The 19,791-nt window shown below is 42.4% G+C and overlaps 1 protein-coding gene across 42 annotated transcripts in view; it reads right to left on the bottom strand.

Annotated features, from left to right (window-relative positions):
• Window positions 1-19,791, bottom strand: part of ANK3 (ankyrin 3) — a 380,323-nt gene that overhangs the window by 112,375 nt on the left and 248,157 nt on the right. For 24 of the 42 annotated variants that reach the window (XM_083740208.1, XM_083740239.1, XM_083740213.1 and 21 more), the window contains 5 exons: window positions 19,405-19,503; window positions 14,349-14,447; window positions 13,382-13,567; window positions 10,573-10,671; window positions 6,879-6,977 (listed from right to left, as the gene is read on the bottom strand). In XM_083740208.1, the coding sequence (XP_083596334.1) occupies window positions 6,879-6,977; window positions 10,573-10,671; window positions 13,382-13,567; window positions 14,349-14,447; window positions 19,405-19,503 (582 nt within the window). Of the gene's footprint in view, window positions 1-6,878; window positions 6,978-10,572; window positions 10,672-12,059; window positions 12,084-13,381; window positions 13,568-14,348; window positions 14,448-14,646; window positions 14,704-19,404; window positions 19,504-19,791 lie in introns of all 42 variants that reach the window. The other 18 variants (XM_083740211.1, XM_083740206.1, XM_083740236.1 and 15 more) reach the window with 3 other exon arrangements.

Here is a 19,791-nt window from a genome sequence, read left to right on the forward strand (position 1 = left end):
GCCTGGGGTTTGCTCATAAAACTGAATGCCGTGGTTCCCCATTGTATTGTTCAATGTTTGCGCAATAGGTTCAGTCAACAAAGAAAACTTAAAATCTAGTCTCTTATTGCACCCAGAGATTCAGTGCTCCGGTCTGTATGACCATATCTCAGCTTAATAAGCAAATTTATTCACTTCACGTGCAGCCTCTTTATTCCTCCCCTGGCAGCATGAGAAATCCAATTAACCATCGCTTCCCATTTCATTAAAACTGGGAAGTTACGGTTACCAGGTTCAGTGAAAGCTAAGATATATGCTTGCTGTGGTTTGCTGTTGGTTAAATACCCTGGCTTGTTCAAAGCTGGTAACCATAGTTTCCTAAGTTCAGAGAAAATAGGAAACTATGGTTTCTTAAAGACCTCCTCCTTTGGATTGGTCACATTACAAGTGGAGGAGCTAAGGGGATGTGAGTGCTAGGAAATGGCTCATCTACATCTCGGTCTACTAAGCTGAAATATGATTATTTATTTTTTTATTTCATAAAAATTTATATACCGCCTGAATGTAGGAAAAAACCTCAAAGCAGTTTACAAAATGATCATCCAAACAAATCCTGTGTGTCAAAGGATTGACGCAAGATTTTAAAACCATTTAAGTACCCACCAGAACAGAATTAAAGGCCCACTGCCATAACAACGAGGAGAAAATGATATTCAAGAATGCCAGCAACCCAGCAGCTATAAACAAGATCTGTGTAACATGTAATTTAGGTGCCACTTTATCCCTCTTATTTATTTACACAATGTCAATCACCTTCTTTCCAAGCATTTTACGGTTGTGCGTTCAAAAAGGCGTTGATGCACTCTGAGCACATAGTGTGCTCATATTAAATCTGTCGTGGTACATTGGGGAAACATCTTTTAGGTTGGAAATTACAGTGTCATTCCTTCCTAATTGTTTATCTTTTTCACTGAGATTGCATCCTCTATTAACTTTTTATTATTTTTATTCTTAGGACTGACCTGAAGCCACAATCATGCCCAAAATGCCTCTGTGAAAACTTTAGATCATTGGATTATTTGACCACAAGTTAATTCTGGATCTGAGCTGGCTTTATCAGAAAATATGGTATGGGGCACATGGGTAAACCAAGACCACATCTTTAGAATTTCATAATTTAGTTGAAATGTCATTTGCAGACAGCAAACAAAACAAGGTGGACTTTGGTAAAGGTTTGTACCACAGTCTTCTGTGCAAGGCCAAAACTTGGTGCCCCCAAATGGATCTTCCCAATTATGGACCTTCTCAATTTTGTGCCCCCTTGGCTCAACTCCCTGTGCAGAGGAACTGTCCGCACTGCCCCTAATCTGGTGCTGCAAACAAACATAACTCCTGGTGAACTCTGAGTTCTAAGAGGCAGGTCTTCTTAAGCAGAAAGTTGCAAGGAAGGCACAATCCCCAGCCCTCAGCCCCATTTTTGCCCTGGTGAGGACAGAAAGCAGAGCACACTAGTATTTCTTTTTGCTCTCGTAAGGGAGATCATTCCACCACCTGAAAGCCACCACAGAGAAGAACCTCTCGTATGCTACTTCCCCTTGAACCCCAGGCTGTGGCAGGACTGCCAACAGGACCTCCCCAGCCACAACAAAGGCGGCATTTTTTCATCTCCGCCGAGCTAAGCAGTTGGTCCCTTATCTCTCTCACCCTGATCTCGCCACTGTGATCCATGCGGCGGTCACCTCCAGGCTTGATTATTGTAACTCACTCTACATGGGGCTGCCCTTGAAACTGATCCAGAAACTCCAGCGGGTGCAGAATGCCGCGGTGATACTCCTCATGGGTCCTCACCGTGGGAGCACATTCATCCAATGCTATACCAGCTTCACTGGCTCCCGGTGGAGTACAGGATCAGTTTAAGGTGCTGGTTTTAACCTTTAAAGCCCGATATGGCCTAGGACCCTCGTACCCACGGGACCGCCTCTCCTAGTATGCCCCACGGAGGATCTTAAGGTCTGAAAATAATAACACCCTGAAGATCCCAGGCCCCTGGGAGATTAGACTGGCCTTGAACAGAACCAGGGCCTTTTTGGTCGTAGCCCCAGCCTGGTGGAACACTCTCTCATAGGAGACCAGGGCCCTGCGGGATTTGACATCTTTCTGCAGGGCCTGCAGGTTGGAGCTGTTCCACCAAGCCTTTGATCGGAGTTCAGTCTGATTCTTTGCTTTCTGTAAAGTAACAAGCATTAAAGAGGCCTCCTAACCCCCTCACAGGTCCTTTATAAGACCAGTGATAACAGTTGACCCTGGAGAATATTAACCACTCTCAATTTTACCCATGGATGCCATCTGTCCAGATTTTAATTTGCACTGAACTAATTTTAAGATGTATTTTAATTAATTGATTGCCTGTTTTTTATGTTCTTATATTCTTTCTATACTGTGTTAGTTCTATGATGTTATCCGCCCTGAGCCTGGCTCCAGCCAGGGTACAAATAAATTATTATTATTATTATTATTATTATTATTATTATTATTATTAAGCACATGGAGACATTCCACAACTGCAGAGAGGTTCCCCCTCCACGCATCATACGTCACTTGCCAGGTGAAGCCTGAGTTTGAGCAGTTTCTGGAAGGAACATTCTTCCTGAGATGGACTGAAAGATTCACCCATTACCTTCCTGACAGTGAAAGAAGATGCTGAAGTCCTGTTACCCCAAGTTACAGCTGAAAAAGCTCAGAGTGAGGCACACTTCTCTTGTTTTGCTAATCAAGATAGCAGTGAAATACTTTCCCTTCCACAGTCTGGCTTCAGCCTTTCTGACATGTGGAGCAGCCAGCAGGTGTTGAGCTACAGGTAGTTTTAAAGTATAGATTGCAGCAAAAAACTACATTTTATTCACAAACAAGAGAGTCCACAGAAAAGCTCTGTTGGCAGAGCCAGGAAATTTTTACTGGGGATGATTCTGCCAGCATCAAACACCATAAAATGCATATGATATTAAATAAGAGCCTTTAAATAACAAGATCCTGACATTCATAAAACTGCATGGAAGACAGAACAGCAGCACTTCTTCCTCACTGAACAAGGCAATTGTCTGAGTTGGTGAGGGTTTTCCAAAGTAATACGGATATCTGTCATACGGAGAAAAGCTGACCTGCAATTCTCTCTCTCTTCCTCTCTCCCCAAAACCTAGCTACCCAACCACCTCAAAAAGGCAATAAAAGATTTCAGCAAATTTATACTCCTGCTCAGGGCTTTTTTTAATAGGAACTCGCAGGAACTCAGTTCCAGCACCTCTCAGGTGGGCGCCATTCCATTATTACAGAACAAGGGAGGTGTTCACGATGAGCTCTGGTACCTAGAAAAACAGCACTGCTTCTGCTTAACCAACAAATGCTTCCTACCCAAATAACAAAGCAAGAAAACAAAACAAAGCTAACTACAGGATTAAATATGATGTGTGGATCAGCGCTTGCTTTAAATGCCCATGGGTTGGGTGGGGAGACAAAAAAGGTTAAAGCAAGCCACTGCACATTCATCAGAGCTGCTCTGTATCTGAAACAAGGGGTTTCCAAGAATGTTTATGTTCTGGGCAGACAAACTGTAGGAGGATGTGAAGCATAAAATACATTGCACACATTAGGATACATCCATCCTCTGATACAATGCTCCTGGAAAGGCTCTGGGAAAACCTTTACAAACAATTATGACGTTCGGCAGATTAAGAACTCCCTAAACATGCATCGATAGCAGATTAACTGCATCATCTGTTTTATCTAACCTTCCACAGGGCCTTCTGACATGCAAGGCCAGTAGGAGAAAGAATAGGAATCGTGCTTTAATGTAGCATTTGAGTAACAGCCTTTTGTACACGCACCCTGCTGCTTCTTGGGGTTCACATTTCTACACTGGTGCTGAACCTCGAGAGTTGTCCTCAGAGAAATTCACTACAATGAATGTGAAGTAATATACTCTCTCCCCAAAGTTATAATATAGCCAGGGGATTTATTTGTGGCACCTATAGCATTTTTAAGGCTAAAATAGTTTCCTATTTGCTCCCATCTCCTCCTAAGACAATGCTTTATTTAAATGTGAAAAATGTGGGTTTTCACATTTCTAAAAATAGGTTCAGAAACAAGTAAATACATTTAAATTTCACTGCACAAATGTCAATTTTTCATATGCCAGTAGAGAATTACTCTGAGAAACATGGAACCCAACCATAGACTACGCAGTGTTAGGTCAGAGGATGACAAAGTTGGAATTTAAAATGGCAGTTCAACTCTCCAAATGTGAAAAGATGCCAATATTAACATTTAACTGGAGCAAATTTTTATATCATCTCTACATAGGCATCATGTAAGTTTACTAGTTGGACTACAAGACGGGAACAACACATCATTGCTCCACCAATAAAACCTGTGGTCCTGCTAACTCTTCCTCCTTTCTTCCCTGTAATATTAAGTAATGCAAATATAATTGCGTGACGTATTTGGCTGCTCCACTTCACTGGCTGACAACTCAACAGTGCAATGATATGACGACATGTGCTTTGCATTGCTGAAACTTACCAGGAGAGAGAGAGAGAGACAGACTAGGAGGCGAAACAGGGCTGCTCCTTTTGGCGATGGCCATGTGTTGGCCATAAAGTCTAGACCTGACCTAAACGCCTCAAAGGTGTGGGAGATAAAACTTTCTAATTCATGTGTGTGTGTGTGGTGGTGGTGGTGGGCATGATCTACTCACGCCCATTCATACAGAGATGATCACAAGCAGCCCTGAATATATGACACCCATAGGAAACATAGGAAAGCTGCCTTTATACTGAGTCAAACCATTGACTGGCAACAGCTCTCTGGTGTCTGAGAAAGGAATCTATTTCCAGCCCTACTGAAGATGCCAAGGGCTGAAACTGAGAACTTTTGCATGCCAAGCATGTGCTCTACCACCAGGCTATGGTATTCTATGGAGCCCTCCCCATCTCACCCCACAGGCTCTCAACCAGGCATGTTTCCACTGTGCCAAGTGATGACCAATATTGGGGATGCTCCTCCACGATGCATGCTCAGCAACCTGCCTCTCTCTAGGTCACCAGCATAGAGGGCAAATTGTGTCCCATGTGACCACAGAAGCTGGGGAAGGAATGTCAAACGAGAATGTGCAATCCTTGGAGCAGGGGACAGTTTAGTTTTATATATTCCATTGTGGTTACTGTAAAAGCACCAACCAGCCTGAAACTGTACATGCAGCATGTTTTTCCCCCTGCAGATCCAAGAGCTGGCCTTTCAGTTCAGCTGTACCGCAGTAGATTGAAGATTACAAGCACTTACTGCTAATCCTGGGTAAAATGTGCTTGCTGCCTGTGACAAACACAAATTCACGTCGGCAAGCCTAGTATCAAGGCAGCCAAGCTAACTCCAGCTAATTTAATCAACTTCACTAAGTATGTTTTATTTGGTGAAATCCATTCTGGAAGACAGAGAAAGGGGAGACATGATAAGAGAGGCGATGTTCAGAGGGCATGGGTTATATGAAGCAGCAGCAGAGGCAGCAGCGTTTTTCACTCGAGAGCGCTCTGAACAAACCAAACAGTGAAATTTATCATCGACAGACTTCTCCAACAGCTGCCAATGCAGGGAAATTGACACAGCAATGGACTCCATTTATTGGCCATTGCATTTGTTATGCATTTAGCTCTTACATCACTTGCCAGCTGCTGCGTATTGAAACAAAAGGTTCCCTTCATGTATCATAAAGAAAAGACCAATCCTCATATGAGATCCAAAATCAGCTTTACAATTTGGGGAGGCAGGCCTAGACAATGCTTGGCTCAGGGATGTGTAAACAGACAGGGAAAGGGAAAGGGTATAGCTATTCAGCCAGTCTCCACATGTTCTGGTATCAGAGCACACCCTGCAGGAAGAGGGAAGGGGTTACCGTGGATCAAGATCTTAACAGGAGACAGAATCTGAGACCATATCTTTCACTGACATTTTTCAGTTTTGTTTCTGGGATGAGTATGGGATGGAGACAGCTTTAGCGGCCCTGGTGGAAGATCTACGCCTGAAGTTCAACAGGGTGAATGTTTCTCAACTCTGCTTGCTAATTCTACTAGCCTGTCAAATATGAGATGCTTTCAGTACTGCGGATCATATCATTATCTTGTGCTGTCTCCAGCAGCTAGTAGAGTTTCTCAGTTAGCTCCCCAACAGCTTTTTTCTTTGCTAGCATGCAGCAAAAAAATAATATGCATTTTCTGTAATAAACTTTCTGTAATAAGATGCATTTTTTTCTTTGATAGCTTCACTAATATACCAATTTTTGTGCACACTTCCCCTGAACATATATATATTTTTCTATGTGTTTGTTTGTTACAGAACTGCATCATAAAATTTGGAGAGATGGGTTTCAAAAAAATAGCTGCGCTTCAGTTTGGGAAGCACAAAGCAGGTAGGTTTAAATTAAAATGTGAACCAGGCGAAATTTCACTTGCATCTCTATTGGTTACCGTGTGATTCATAGTCCATACTCTTGTGTGGCCCCACTGCAGATAGTTTCCTGCCCAGCGAGCTCCAGTGGCTCAATTGCTCCTGATCTTCATTGGTTTATTATTATTATAAATCCTTCTTATTAGGGGCTTAGTCTGCTTGAGGGTCTATCATTATTAGATAAGGTCTGTTGACTGATCCCTCATTTATTTTGTTCCTTTTAAAAGTTTGCATTGTAGTTTTTATAATAGTTTTACATTGCCATCTGCTGTAAGTGCCTAAGGGTTTTTGGATTGTGGGATATAACTCTATCAAAGAACTCAAAAGTAACATTCATTTCAGTGAGCCACACCCAATATACATATAGGGTAATAAAGGGTAATACGGTAATTCGTAGACAGTCTTACCCTTGTTTTGGCATCAATTTTTGCTCCTCTGTCAAGCAGCAGCTTAACCATGTTGGTATTCCCTCTCTTTGATGCTACATGTAATGGAGTGATATCATTCTGTCAAAGGAAACAGAGGAAACCAAGTTAGATTTTAAGAAGCATTTATATATATTTTTTTACTGACCCTGTTCCACACACTCTGATTCCCAAGGTATTTATTTTTATACAACTAGAACTCAGGCACTGGGTTGAAAATCTCACACACACACACACGCACACACAAATACACAATTTTTCAGGGCTACACGAAAGCAACGTTCATGACATTCCCCTTTCCAGACCTGGATGGGAGGCTGTGCAGATGCACCCCTAAGCAGTTGCCATGGGCTACAAACTTCCTGTGATGTCACAAATGGACAGGGTGGCTGAGGGGGAAGAGGCAGTTACTAATGGGAGGTGGCTGGACGGGAAATGCTTGGATGCTCTGTGTATGTATGCCACCTTGAGTCCCATGAAGGAAGAAAGACAGGATAGAAATCTAATAAATATCATATTTTTCGCTCTATAAGACACACCTGACCATAAGATGCACCTAGTTTTTGGAGGAGGAAAACAAGAAAAAAAATATTCTGAATCCCAGAAGCCAGAACAGCAAGAGGGATCGCTGCTTTCACTGCACAGCGATGTGGGATAGCTGCGCAGCCTGCATTCGCACCATACGACGCACACACATTTCCCCTTACTTTTTAGGAGGGAAAAAGTGAGTCTTATAGAGCAAAAAATACGGTAAATACAAAATGGGCCAGCATCTCTCTGCCTCCTTCTGAGCCACCTTTATGTGCTTGCAAAATCTATCACTTGAGGCAGCTTTCTTACCTTGCCTCATGGGAGGAACCCCCTGAGAAGAGACTGGAAATGTTTGTGCATAATTAAAAAATATATGAGTTGGATCAAGACATATACTTCCATAAGCAGAAAGAGTCCTTCCGTTCACAGAAGGGACTCAGATGGAAGATGTTTGGGTGGGTGGGTGGAGGCAATTTCTGCCAACTCTCCTTCCTAATGCAGCCCCCTGCACCAGATCCTACATTGTTCTGAAGGGTTCAGAACCTCCAGAGCAGCTTTTTCAAGGGGCTAGCAAGGGAAGGAGGAAAATAAATAAATCACCTTTCTTCTCCTTCTGCCCAAGGAAGCACCTCAAGAGTGAAATTCCGTTCCTCATTAGTTTGGATCTAACCCTTTATCTTCAAGCTTTGAGTTTCTGTTTAGCAAGACAACCATATGCAAATGTGCTGCACATTCAGGACAATTACGTAACAGGCTCACTCATGCACAAAGATCCAAGATCCAGCTAGATGCTTTTTGCATCCTGCTGAATTTCCTATGCTAAAAGTGCTTCTCGATGCCCGATGCGAGTGCCCAAATGTGCACATAGAACAAATAAACATACTGATTTAGTTTTTCTGAATGGGAAGAACAGGCACAATACTACAGTGAAGATAAGCTTTGAGTTATGCTTTCTAAATGGTGCTGTGGGGAAGTGACCAAAAGCTGTCTGGATAAAAATGATACCTTGCTGAATGAGCGAGGCCATCTACATGTTAACCATCATTTTATCTGTTGTGTGATTGGTGCACCAGGGATGAACCAGATGCCAACAAATGCCGTCACAGGTGCTGGGGCTACCAGCAATGCCTGCAAGCAGTGTGCCATGCTGTGAGTTGCCTCACTCAGTAATTTATTAGTCTCATTTATATCCTGCCCTTCAGGATACAAATTATTTCCAAGGAGATTCACAACAAAAACAGAAGCAAAAGATAAATGCAGTGAATATCAGGGTGACAACAAAGCTCTGGCATGCCAGAAAGGATAAGCGAATACATACTCCCACAGACACATGATGCTGTAATAAAAGAGACAAGGATGGAAAACCCTATTGCGCCATTTGCTTAGAAATCATAGCCGTTGAGCCAGAAAAGACATATGGGGGGGGGGAATGCTCCCTCACTACTTTGCTTTCCCCCATCATTGCCGATGCACCGTCAAAAGTGAAATTTAGACTGTAAGCTTCTTGGGGCAAGGTCTGATCTTCTGCATGCTGTTTTTATTCCGTACAGTGACAGGTACACCGGTGGTGGTATAAATAAATAAATCATCCTCAAATCCATTGCCTTGACCAGCCAGATACAACTCTAAGATGTGAGATCAATAAAAGGTATCAGGTACATTAGCTTTTTGCTAATGGCAAGCTTCTTGTGAGCTGGTAAGGCACCGTTGCAAAGAGCAGTACCTGGATCAAATCCTGCCTCTGCCATGAACTCACTAATTGGCTTCAGAACTGCATCTCTGCAATATGGGAATACTATTAGTCTTCCCTATTTATCATGCTGACCAGCAGGAGTGGAGTTTGCCTCCTGCAGCCAGGCCTGATCTTCATGTTTCTAAAGACGGTGCTGTGAAACGAGCCACACTTTCACAATCCTTTCGTCTTCCAAGAAGAAGCACCTGAACTTCATTTTTATTTGACAACTCACTTTGATGATCTTGTTACCAATGTGAAATAATAACCCACCCACCCCCACCGACAAAAGACAAAAAAACCCCAATCCATAGTCCTCAGGCTGTAGCCATGTCAGCAAGACGGAATGCTCAAATGGGAACCTAATTTGTGTTTCTGCTGGTGAACACTCCTGCTGGCAAAAAAAGGAGAAAATTTATATTCTCAAGATCACCCAGCCTGTAACAGGGAGACTCTCTTAACTACCTTTCCTTAGGATTGGGAGTGTGGGAGACAAAGAAGTGATCCTTAGAATTAAAAGTCCATAAAAGAAAAAGAAGGATGTGCAAATCTTGCTTGCACAAGACACCTGAAATCAAACCACAAAAAAATTACTTCTGCAGGAAAATACTGTTTCTTTTCAGTGCCATCCACTGTGTTGTTGATGGCTGTTGAGGCTGCCAAGCTGCAAACTTTGAGATCCCTTTTTTATCTTTAAACCTGCAGCTGAATTGGGGGGATGAGGAGTGAGACCATTTCCCACCCCACCTCACTGCCCATCATACATACATCACACCCTCTCAGTGTCCCTATTTTGCAGGGACAATCCCAGATTTACAGACATAGTCCCAGTTTCTGATTTGATCCCGGAATGTCCCACTTTTCCTTAGGATGTCCTTATTTTCATTGGAGAAATATTGGGGGGTACGGAGTTACCCAACCCCTGAGCAGTCTGAAGGCAGCCCTATATAGGGAAGGTTTTTTTTTTAATGTTTAATGCTTTATTGTGTTTTTATATATGTTAAAAGCTGTCCAGAGTGGCTGGGGCCACCCAGTGAGATGGGTAAGGCATAAATAGTAAATTATTATTATTATTATTGAATAGGATGTCCCTATTTTCATTGGGGAAATGTTGGAAGGTATGCATACATACGTAATTTTATTTGTATGTTGCTGTTCCACAGCTCAAACCATGCTCAAGGTGGCTTATAACTATGACATAACAAAAGTAGTCGTGAATAAGAAATAAAAGATTAAAAACAAGGGAAATTATTTTATGAGAGTTATGCTGTTTCTGCGATGTTCTACTATGTTTCATTATGCAAGCCACTTTGGAATTCATTTGAATGAAAAGCGGCATAGAAATACTATAAACCAAATCAAATCAAATTTAGGAGTCACGTTTAAGTGAAATTCGTATGGATCAATACATACCCTTGCAGTAAAATCCACAGCAGCACCACGATTTAAAAGCAGCGTAGCTACGTTAATATTTCCATAGTGGGCAGCAATATGCAGAGGAGTGAAACCGCTCTGAAATAAAGGAACAACAACAACAACAACACACAGCAAGATATAAATATTTTTTTTCATAGGTCTTCCACCAGCTCCTAAAATGGATGTCTTGCAGCCCAGGCAGAGTCCAATCAGCAGAATGTAGTCTAGGGACACAGTAGACATTCTATTTTAATGTTCAGTACTACTTTATGGCTTGTTTGAGGACAATGAATAAAAATATACTCAGTAGAAGGGAAAGAAATTACTATGCCTATTCTGGGAGAATAAGAGCAGGATAAAATGTCTAAAAAGAATCTATCGAAGTAAGTTAATGAAAATGAAAATATTATCCTTCACTTAATTGGTAAATCAGTTTCTCATGGGAAATATCTACTTGTTATCAGTATCTTCTTATTCTTGCAACTTTAACATCACAGAGCTTTCTTGCAGAAATTCAGATGAAGTCACTTGATAATAATTGCTGAATAGACTTCATAAATTCAAAGCAGATGCAAATTAAAACAACATCAAAGTCCATTTTAAAAAGAGATTAATGTGACTTAAAAAAAGAAAAAGAGGGCTCCTTCTATAAAAGATCAACCCCCCCACTGTGAGCAATCAAACTGGGTTAATATTATGAGATCCCCAACTCTAATTAGAAAGCGTCTAGCCAACCAGATAGTTTCAGTGACCTGTTTTCATATTTCAGACATTAATAATAATAATAATAATAATAATAATAATAATAATAATAATAATTTTCTCTTCTTGAAACAGTGCTAAAACATGCAGCAATTCAACCAGTCCCCGCAATGTGTGGAATCTCAGAAGGAACTTGACGCATTTCTAAAACCATCAGCAAGCCTCTTTAGCCATGCTAGCTGTCACTGCCTCAACTTGAAAAGTGTTTAGACATTTCTGAATTGCCCAGAAGAACCAGCACCTTCCTCCTACCCCCCCACCCTTTTTGTTGACACTGACAGTAAAGTGTCATGCAAGAGCCTAAAGGAACTAAGTCCTGGATGCAAAAGTGTGTCAGGGATGTCTGCAGCTCTTGACACAGCAGATTAAAAAAAAAACCACACACATTTTATATGGCATTGGAAACCCGGGCGCTTTCCTCTTGCGCAAAATTACCCTTTTCGGCTGTGACAATTAGTTCCAAAGGAAGCTTGCTTGTACGCCTTTATGAACGCTCGTTTCAGCTGCAGAAAGCCCTGGTAAATAACTAAAACTACATTCTGCTCTAGCACATGCCACTTTTTGTTGAATCTAAAGCAGGTACTCTACTCCTCTAAGAAGGCAATGCAGAGAAGAGAAGAGAAGGAAGGAATGACGCAGCAGCAGCAGCTCTACATTGTGGGAAAGTGATGATGCACATATATTTATATATTTATAGATATATAATATATTTTCATATATACCTCAGTTGTTCTATTCACCATCATCTAGGTTAACACATTTGGAAGCAAAGAAGGGGGAGAAAATGAACGGTTAGTTCTCTACCGGTGATAATGGATGCAGAAAGCTTTGTGACCGCTGTGTGGACACGACAATGAAAGCACAAATAGGCACAGAAGGAAAGCGAGGCTGAATGGCAGGCTATTTCCCCCCACACCCCCAATGTGAATGAGGTTTCATCGTTTCCCCCCGTGGTAAAAACAGAGATTCAGAAACCCCGCTTTTTCCATGTCAGCCTTCAAGTCTATGACCTGGTTTGCATGATCAAATCCTGGCTTAATAAACTCAGATATGCATGAGCTCCATGCAACTGCCCATACAGCAACTTCACTTCCACTTTGCTCCTCCTTCTGCAGGAGTATGGAAACTTAATTGGAATCTGCAGATTCTATAGATTCCCCTCCACACCTGGAAATTATTTAACAGCATCCAAACAAGGTAGGATTTTTAAGCCAATTGTAAACTGTAGCTACATGTCCTGAAAGCTTTTGCAGAAGCCATTAACCACAGTTTCCCAGTTTGCACAAAACAGGAAGCTATAATTAATTGTGACTTCCTGACTTGTCTTTCCACTTGTGCAACAGGAGAAACAAAGCAGCAGTGAAGAGTCTGTGGGTGGGTGCACAGAGCTAATGCATATCTGAAGGCTTATTAAAGCATGGTTTGATTGTCTGGATGCAGCCTCTGCCGACCTTTAAAGAAGAAAACTAAACACAGTTATTGCTTCCGTACTGCAGCGAATGATATACATCAAAGTCCTTCTCTGAGTTCAGTCTTTCTGCCACAATCTGATCTAAGCTCCAGTGTGATCAAGAAACAGAACCCAGGACATCAGTAACAACCAATTTGCCATTTAATTCTTCTATCACAATTGCAGATACTAGCATTTGGCTCAGATATAGACCAACATGTTTCTTCCCCTTCACATGAGAAAGTATTGAATGAAAAGTAGGCCTTTGCCCCTTGTGATCCACCAAGCCAAAAAGCCTGTCATTTGATCATGGTGGCCTGCTATAACACTTGATAAATCTCTTGGTTCTGTTGCATTCCCAGAGCTGATAAAACAGTCATGGCTGCTGGGCTAACATTGCCTTGGTAAATCGCATGTGGTGCAGGTCCAACTTGCAATGGTGCTAAACGAAACTGCAGCAGTAAAACCTAGAAAAGACTTAGGCTACTCTCAATTTGTTAACACAGAGAAGCAGAGATACTATATGCATCACTCAATCTGTTGTTGTTTCTTCTTCTTCTTCCTCTTCAGGAAAAAACAAGAACTGCTACTAACCTTGGACTCCACATCTGCATTGTGGTCATTCTGCAGCAACAATGCAGCTGCCTTGGTGTCGTCCTTGCGTGCAGCAATGTGGAGAGCAGGAAGACGGACTTTCCCCTTCGTGTCATTTTCAAGCAACAAGGAAACCACCTGGTCATGGCCCTGTTGAAGAGCTACGGCCAATGGCGTGAATCCATCCTACAGACAACAACAATAATCAGCAGACATGTCTTTAAGGAACCCAATTCAACGTTGCAATGTTGTTGTTGTTTTGTACTTAATAGGCAAAGCTATGTGTAAACTAACATCGGTGTTTGGCATTAGTGATGGACTGGTTGAGAGTGAACAAACTGAAATAAAGTTCATACAAGAAAGAGATGCTGATTCTTAGGAGGCCTAACAGTCCAGGGACAAGATGGCAGCCTGTTCTGGATAGGGCTGCATTCCCCTTTAAAAATAAATAAACCAATACTTGGGAATACTCCTGGACCCAACCTTGTTCTTAGGTACTCAGGTAGTGACTGTAGCCAGGATTACTTTTGCACACATGAAGAAAGTGTGCCAGCTGGGCCTAATCCTTGAAAGCTCAGACTTGCCCCTGCATTAGTTGCATCTCAGATGGATTACTGTAATGCACTATGGATCTGCCCTTGAAAACAACTTGGAGACTCTGATTTGAATGAGCTTTAGTTCCTGCTATTGCTAAATTTCATTTGCTGATATGTTAAGCTCTGGTTCTTTGCATTCTTAAACATCAATGCTGACTTTATACTGGTAATTATGTTTTGATTATGGATTATCTGTGGATGTCTCTGGTACTGCACCAGAGAAGAGCTTCCAATGTGACTAATTTCTCCTGGGGTTTGTGCACACCTCTAATGTTTTCATTGATTTCATATGAAGGAGTGGTGCTATGTTGTACTTCCGCATTTCAATATATTTAACGCTTTGGCAAAGACAGCATAAAATGAACATTTACCTCTGTGGCAAGGCTCTGACTTGCCCCATTATCAAGAAGAAACTTAACCACTTCCAGATGATTTTCTTGGGCTGCCATATATAATGGCGTGAAGCCATTCTGAAAAAGAAAAACATAATAGTATAACTTTTCTTTGGAAACCTAAAGTTTTGATCAAGTGACCATTCTAGTCTTCTTACTTAGAATCATCTAGGCATAGTTAGACGTGCAACAGAATGGGATGGCAGAGTCCTGATTTGGCAGAAAAGATTGTACCAGTTCAGGCTGCAGGTGATGGATCACATTTTTGAATGCTCACCAGTGTGAAAAACTTCTTTCCTGTTGTGCTGCCTTTTTTACTTTCAGGGAGTGTTATCTGTGGTAAAGTGGGATTATAAATAAATAGCAGGTCAACAGGAGAAGCACAGTTGTCATTCAGACAACATATGGTTAGTCCTACGTATGGTGAACTGAGACACGTCACCTTCAAACCCTGGTTTTAAAAGACAGCTTATTTCCCTAAACTGTAGTTAAGATTAACCACAGTTTTAAGTTTCGACATAGTGATAAACTGTGGTTAATTAAAACAGAAGTAAAAACTTCTAATCTCCTTCTTGAGGCTACTCCAGAGAAGGAGAGGAAAGTGGGGCAGGTGCACAAACCTAAGGTTTATGTATTTAACACTAAGACACAGTTTATCATAGAGTTGGACAGAGGGCTTTTAGGTCATCTGGTTCAAGCCTCTGCTCCTTGCAGGACATTCCGAGCTACAGCACCCCAAACAGGTGGCTGTTCATCTATTTAGTGCTACATCCAAACCAGATCTATATTTAAAAGCATTATTTTGTTTTGTGAAGGCTTCCTGTATACTCCTCCATGTCGCCAATGCTGACTCAGCAACCCTGGCCCGGCTACTGAGTTCTGGGGGAAAGAGCCAATGCCTTGGAAATGCAAGGTCAGCTTCAGGAAATAACGCTTACGATTCTTCTCATCCCTCTCTGCTGACTTCAGTTAATGGTCCACCGTCTATGCTTCCCAAAGGAGTGTGAAACAACTGGCGTTGCAATTAGATTAGATTGCTAATCTGTAGATTAGTCCTAGCTATAGGGCTGTTGTACACATTACACAGAGGGAGACCTGGGACTGCCATTGAGAGTACGCCCCAAAGTTGTTCATCACATGTGCAAACTGCATTATTTGAAATGTATGAAATGGCCCCGTGGAAAAGAGTGTTGTGAGTCATAAGGGCTCATCATCTAAAGGAGAGGAAGCCCCAGCGGAACTTCATCCTCTGTGGAGGAAGGAGTGTTTGTTTCCTTCAAACAGGCTCCTCCTGTTCTCCATAAGGCAATGTACTGCCCAGTTATCAGCTGACATGCTCCAGGATCATTTTGAAAACTCAGCATAGGTTTCCAATTAGCCAGATGGGCAGGAGGTCTTCAGCTGTTCCTAGTCAGCTGGATGACAGCTGGCAAAATTGAACGTGGTGTCCAACTGGAAAAAAGAACTGGGCAAATCCAAAGGCACATTTTAAATAGAAATGTCACAGAACTGTGTTCTTTGCCAATGTAACTTCAGCCATTAAAAAAGAAAGAAAGACAAAATCTCCCACAGCCAATGAAAATAATCTCTGCTTGAGTGGGTTATTTAGGTTTCCCCTCAGCTAAAAATAAAATAAAATGTTAGAAACTAGAGATGTTTGGTCAAGACTTTGCAGTCAGGAGACCTGTAGCGTTGGTAGGCTTTATCTCTGTGTCAGTATTGATTTTAATACTATCTTGTTAATTTTATAATATCTTTTAGGCTGTTGAGATGTTTAAATATGACTATTATTATTAATTGTTTGCAACGTAACAATGGAAGAATGCATGACATAGTAACAAGCAGTTTTAAAGTGGTTTGGAACACAGAATTATCATCATCATCATTATTTATCACATTTCTATACCACCTTTCATCTGAAGATCACAGGGCAATTTACAATAAAAAGAAAAATACAGACCATAGTAACCAAGAAAAACACAACCCCTCCCACAACCTCAACCTTAACTAAAGGCCTTGGAGAAGAGGAATGTTTTTGCCTGGCACCTAAAAATATGTAACAAAGGTGCCAGATGATCTTCCCTAGGGAGAGCATTCCACAAGTGGGGAGCTACTGCAGAAAAGGCGCTTTCTTGTGTTGCCACCTTCTAGATCTTTCACAGGGAGGGGCCTCAGATGATGAGTGCAGGGTCCAGATAGTTCATGGGTTAATGTCTATTTTTATTTTATTAAACACCTTGTGGGCTGTTAGAATTCCTGCTCCATGATTGCAGTCATAGGATTGTTGTCTATCACATGACAGTGTATGCTTTGACTCCACAGAGTGGGAAATGATGAAGACAGGATGTTTGTGTTACAGTGTTCTGTGAAGTGGGACTATTGTCCTTTGTTCTTTTTCTCTTTGCTGTGTGATGCTAGAGAGAGAGGGAGCCATGATGCAGTGCTCCGTGTGTGTTGATATGTAAACAAAGTAGATTAGCCAAAATGCTGAGTTGCTGAGGTCTGTCACGCGAACTGTGCAGACTCTGTGGATCCCTAAGTGTGCCGGTGTCTGTTGGCATTGGTCGCTGTGGTGTTCGGGCTGAAGAAAGGTTTTGAAGCTCTTGAATGAATGACCAGGAGGGAGAGAACATGCCAGTCGGGCATGTGTCTCTACCAGGGTCCTACTTGAGTGTAGGAAGAGCTCCTGGTTCAGGCCAGAAGGTACAATAGAAATTATTGACACTACAAACCTTGCCTTCTTTTCCCATACTGCTCCATGTTGGACATGTTAAAACGAACCAGACCAGGGGTAGCCAAAGTGGGGCCCTCAAGATGTTCTTGGACTCCAACTCCCATCATCCCCAGCCAGCATGGCCCATGCTCAGGGATGACGGGAGCTGCAGCCCACCAACATCCGGAGGGCACCATGTTGGCTAACCCTTCACCAGGCCATTCACATTGATAGCCCTTCTGTTACTTAGCTTGATATATGCAGCAGCCTGCTCCTACCCAGGTCTATGGTAGGAAAGCTACCCATAGCGCAAAGAGGAGTACCCAGTTGGGAGGTTAAGAAGTGTTTAAGCCTCTGGACCAAATTGGGGGCAGGGATGCTCTTTAGGTGGCAACGTGTATTTAATAACTTTGTGACATGCTACATTTGGTGGCCCTCCTCGTTCTACTGAGCGAGGCCAAGGACTTCTGTCCAGATAGCACTGTTGAGAGAGGCATGGTGAATGGCGTCCTGGGAAAGAACAGGACACTGTGAGCTGTGGCGCTGGAAACCTGGTGCCTCATGGTATACCTAATTACAGCAAAAGCACACAGCGTGCAGGCCAGTGTGGCATGGGAAGTCAGCACTCCCCTGGAACAGGGCTGGCCCAAGATGAACCACAAAATGGCATCCTCCCACACTCCCTGCCAGGGAAGAAGGGGTGAGTGAAGATCTACATCAGGACCTCCTGACTCTGTGGATTCCACTGCCTGAGGCAGTTCCCTCATCTTGCCTCATGGGTGGAGCCTCTCCACGCCCTGCTCTCCACATGTGGAGGAAACAGTCATGGCCAAGCATGAACGACCCATTCTGAGGGAACATGCAATCCCCATCCCAGGAATTACCCCATGCTCCAAATTCTTCAAACAAAAAACAGGTCAAATTGACCTTGGGCAATTCAGAATCTTTTCATCCTATCCGTATAAGGAATATAAAACGGAAGGCGTGTGTGTACGTATAAGTTACAGAGTACTAAAGCAGCGCAGAAGAAACATTATTTCAAAACACATTATTTTAAACCTTCCTTTTCACAAGCCTGCCATCAAAACATTGGGTGGAGATAGGATTCTTATTTCATTATGGCAGGATAAGCACATTTACTATGGCAGGCTTTATTTCAAGGGGGATTTCAGTTTGGCATTTTCACTAACATTGCAAAGGAACTGTGAACCACAATCCTTTTCAGAATGCAAGCACGCCCAGGGATCCTCCCCTGTTCTCCTTTTATCATCAGCCATTCCAGCCATGTAGCAATGCAGTTGGGATGATGCTGGAGGGCAGACCTTAAGCAAGAAGGTGAAATGTATGACTGTGCTCTGTGTCACTGGACCTTTTATACACAGCAACACACGGTGACCAGCATTCATCTCATTGGTTAACTGTACAGAAAGTTGATGGAAATGCACTTTGAGAAGGGACTTTATTCCTCCTAGGCAACAGAGACTGAATTTTGGAGGAGAAAGACAGCATTAATTGAGCACTGCTTTCTTAAGAGCCTGATGCATACCTGAGCCCAAAGTACTCTCTTCTCTCAACCTTTTCAGCAGCGCAAAGAGAAAGAGAGCGGGGGTTCCGTTTTCCAATTATTATTTCCCCACAACTTCTCACCTGTGTTTGGACAGTTATGCTAGAAAGCTGGTGTTGCTTTAATAGTTAGAATGTCAGCTTAGAACTGGGTAGACCCAGGTTCAACTCTCCCCACAGCCAAGGAGCTCATTGGGAGATCTTGGGCCTGTCACTATATGTCAGCCTGGAAGTCAACACAAAGCTGTTCAGATTGTTCCTGGAGAGTGATTGGGAGCAGGCCTGGGCTCAATCTGCCACACCCATGCCTTCTCCTATTCCTCTTGCCATGAAAATAAGTCAGGGTTTAATCTTTCAAGTTCAGGAGGGATGTTGCATTCTGATAAGAGCGGTTAATTTCTGTGAGTTGCTATGGGGAGGTCGTGCACAAGGACATGACCCACTCCTGACTTCTCCTTAGGTACAACATGGATGGAGGCAACGTCTGAAAAGGGCACAAGTTTGATTGCAAGGAATGAGTTTGTGCAAATCACTCTGCCCAATAATTTATTCCAAATGTTAATTCTTGGAAAGCTATCAGACATAAAAGATTAATGTGATCATGTTGGGGGGGGGGGTTTCAAAAAAAAAGAAAAAAAGGAAGGAAGGAAGGAAGGAAGGAAGGAAGGAAGGAAGGAAGGAAGGGAAAAGAAAGGAGGGAAAAGACAGACTGCATGTAAACCCACATCAGCCTTTGAGCCCTAAGCAAAGCAATTTTACCTGTGACTGTGCATTGACATTGGCCCCGCTCGTAACCAGCACTTTCACCACTTCGGTTTGCCCAGCCAGAGATGCTATGTGCAGAGCTGTGTTTCCTTTCTGAAATGAGATAAGGGGACAGAATGTGAAACATGCCTAATGAACTCCAGTAGCATATGCAGCAGGAAGACATGGCTGAACCTGTCAATTGAGTAACAGGCTCTGTGTTCGATGACCAGGGATATTACTGGGGTCTTGCAAATAATTTTGGCAGTGTCCCCGTTAGAAATTTAGGCTGCTGCAGTTCGTAACTCATCATACTACCCAACTGTTTTAGAGTTAAATCATTTTAATACATATCAAGAAAAAATGGCTTAAGATATTATAAATACAATAATTTAAATATTA

Source organism: Podarcis gaigeae, assembly GCF_964106915.1.
Source record: "Podarcis gaigeae genome assembly, chromosome: 5".
Taxonomy (NCBI): Eukaryota; Metazoa; Chordata; class Lepidosauria; order Squamata; family Lacertidae; genus Podarcis; species Podarcis gaigeae.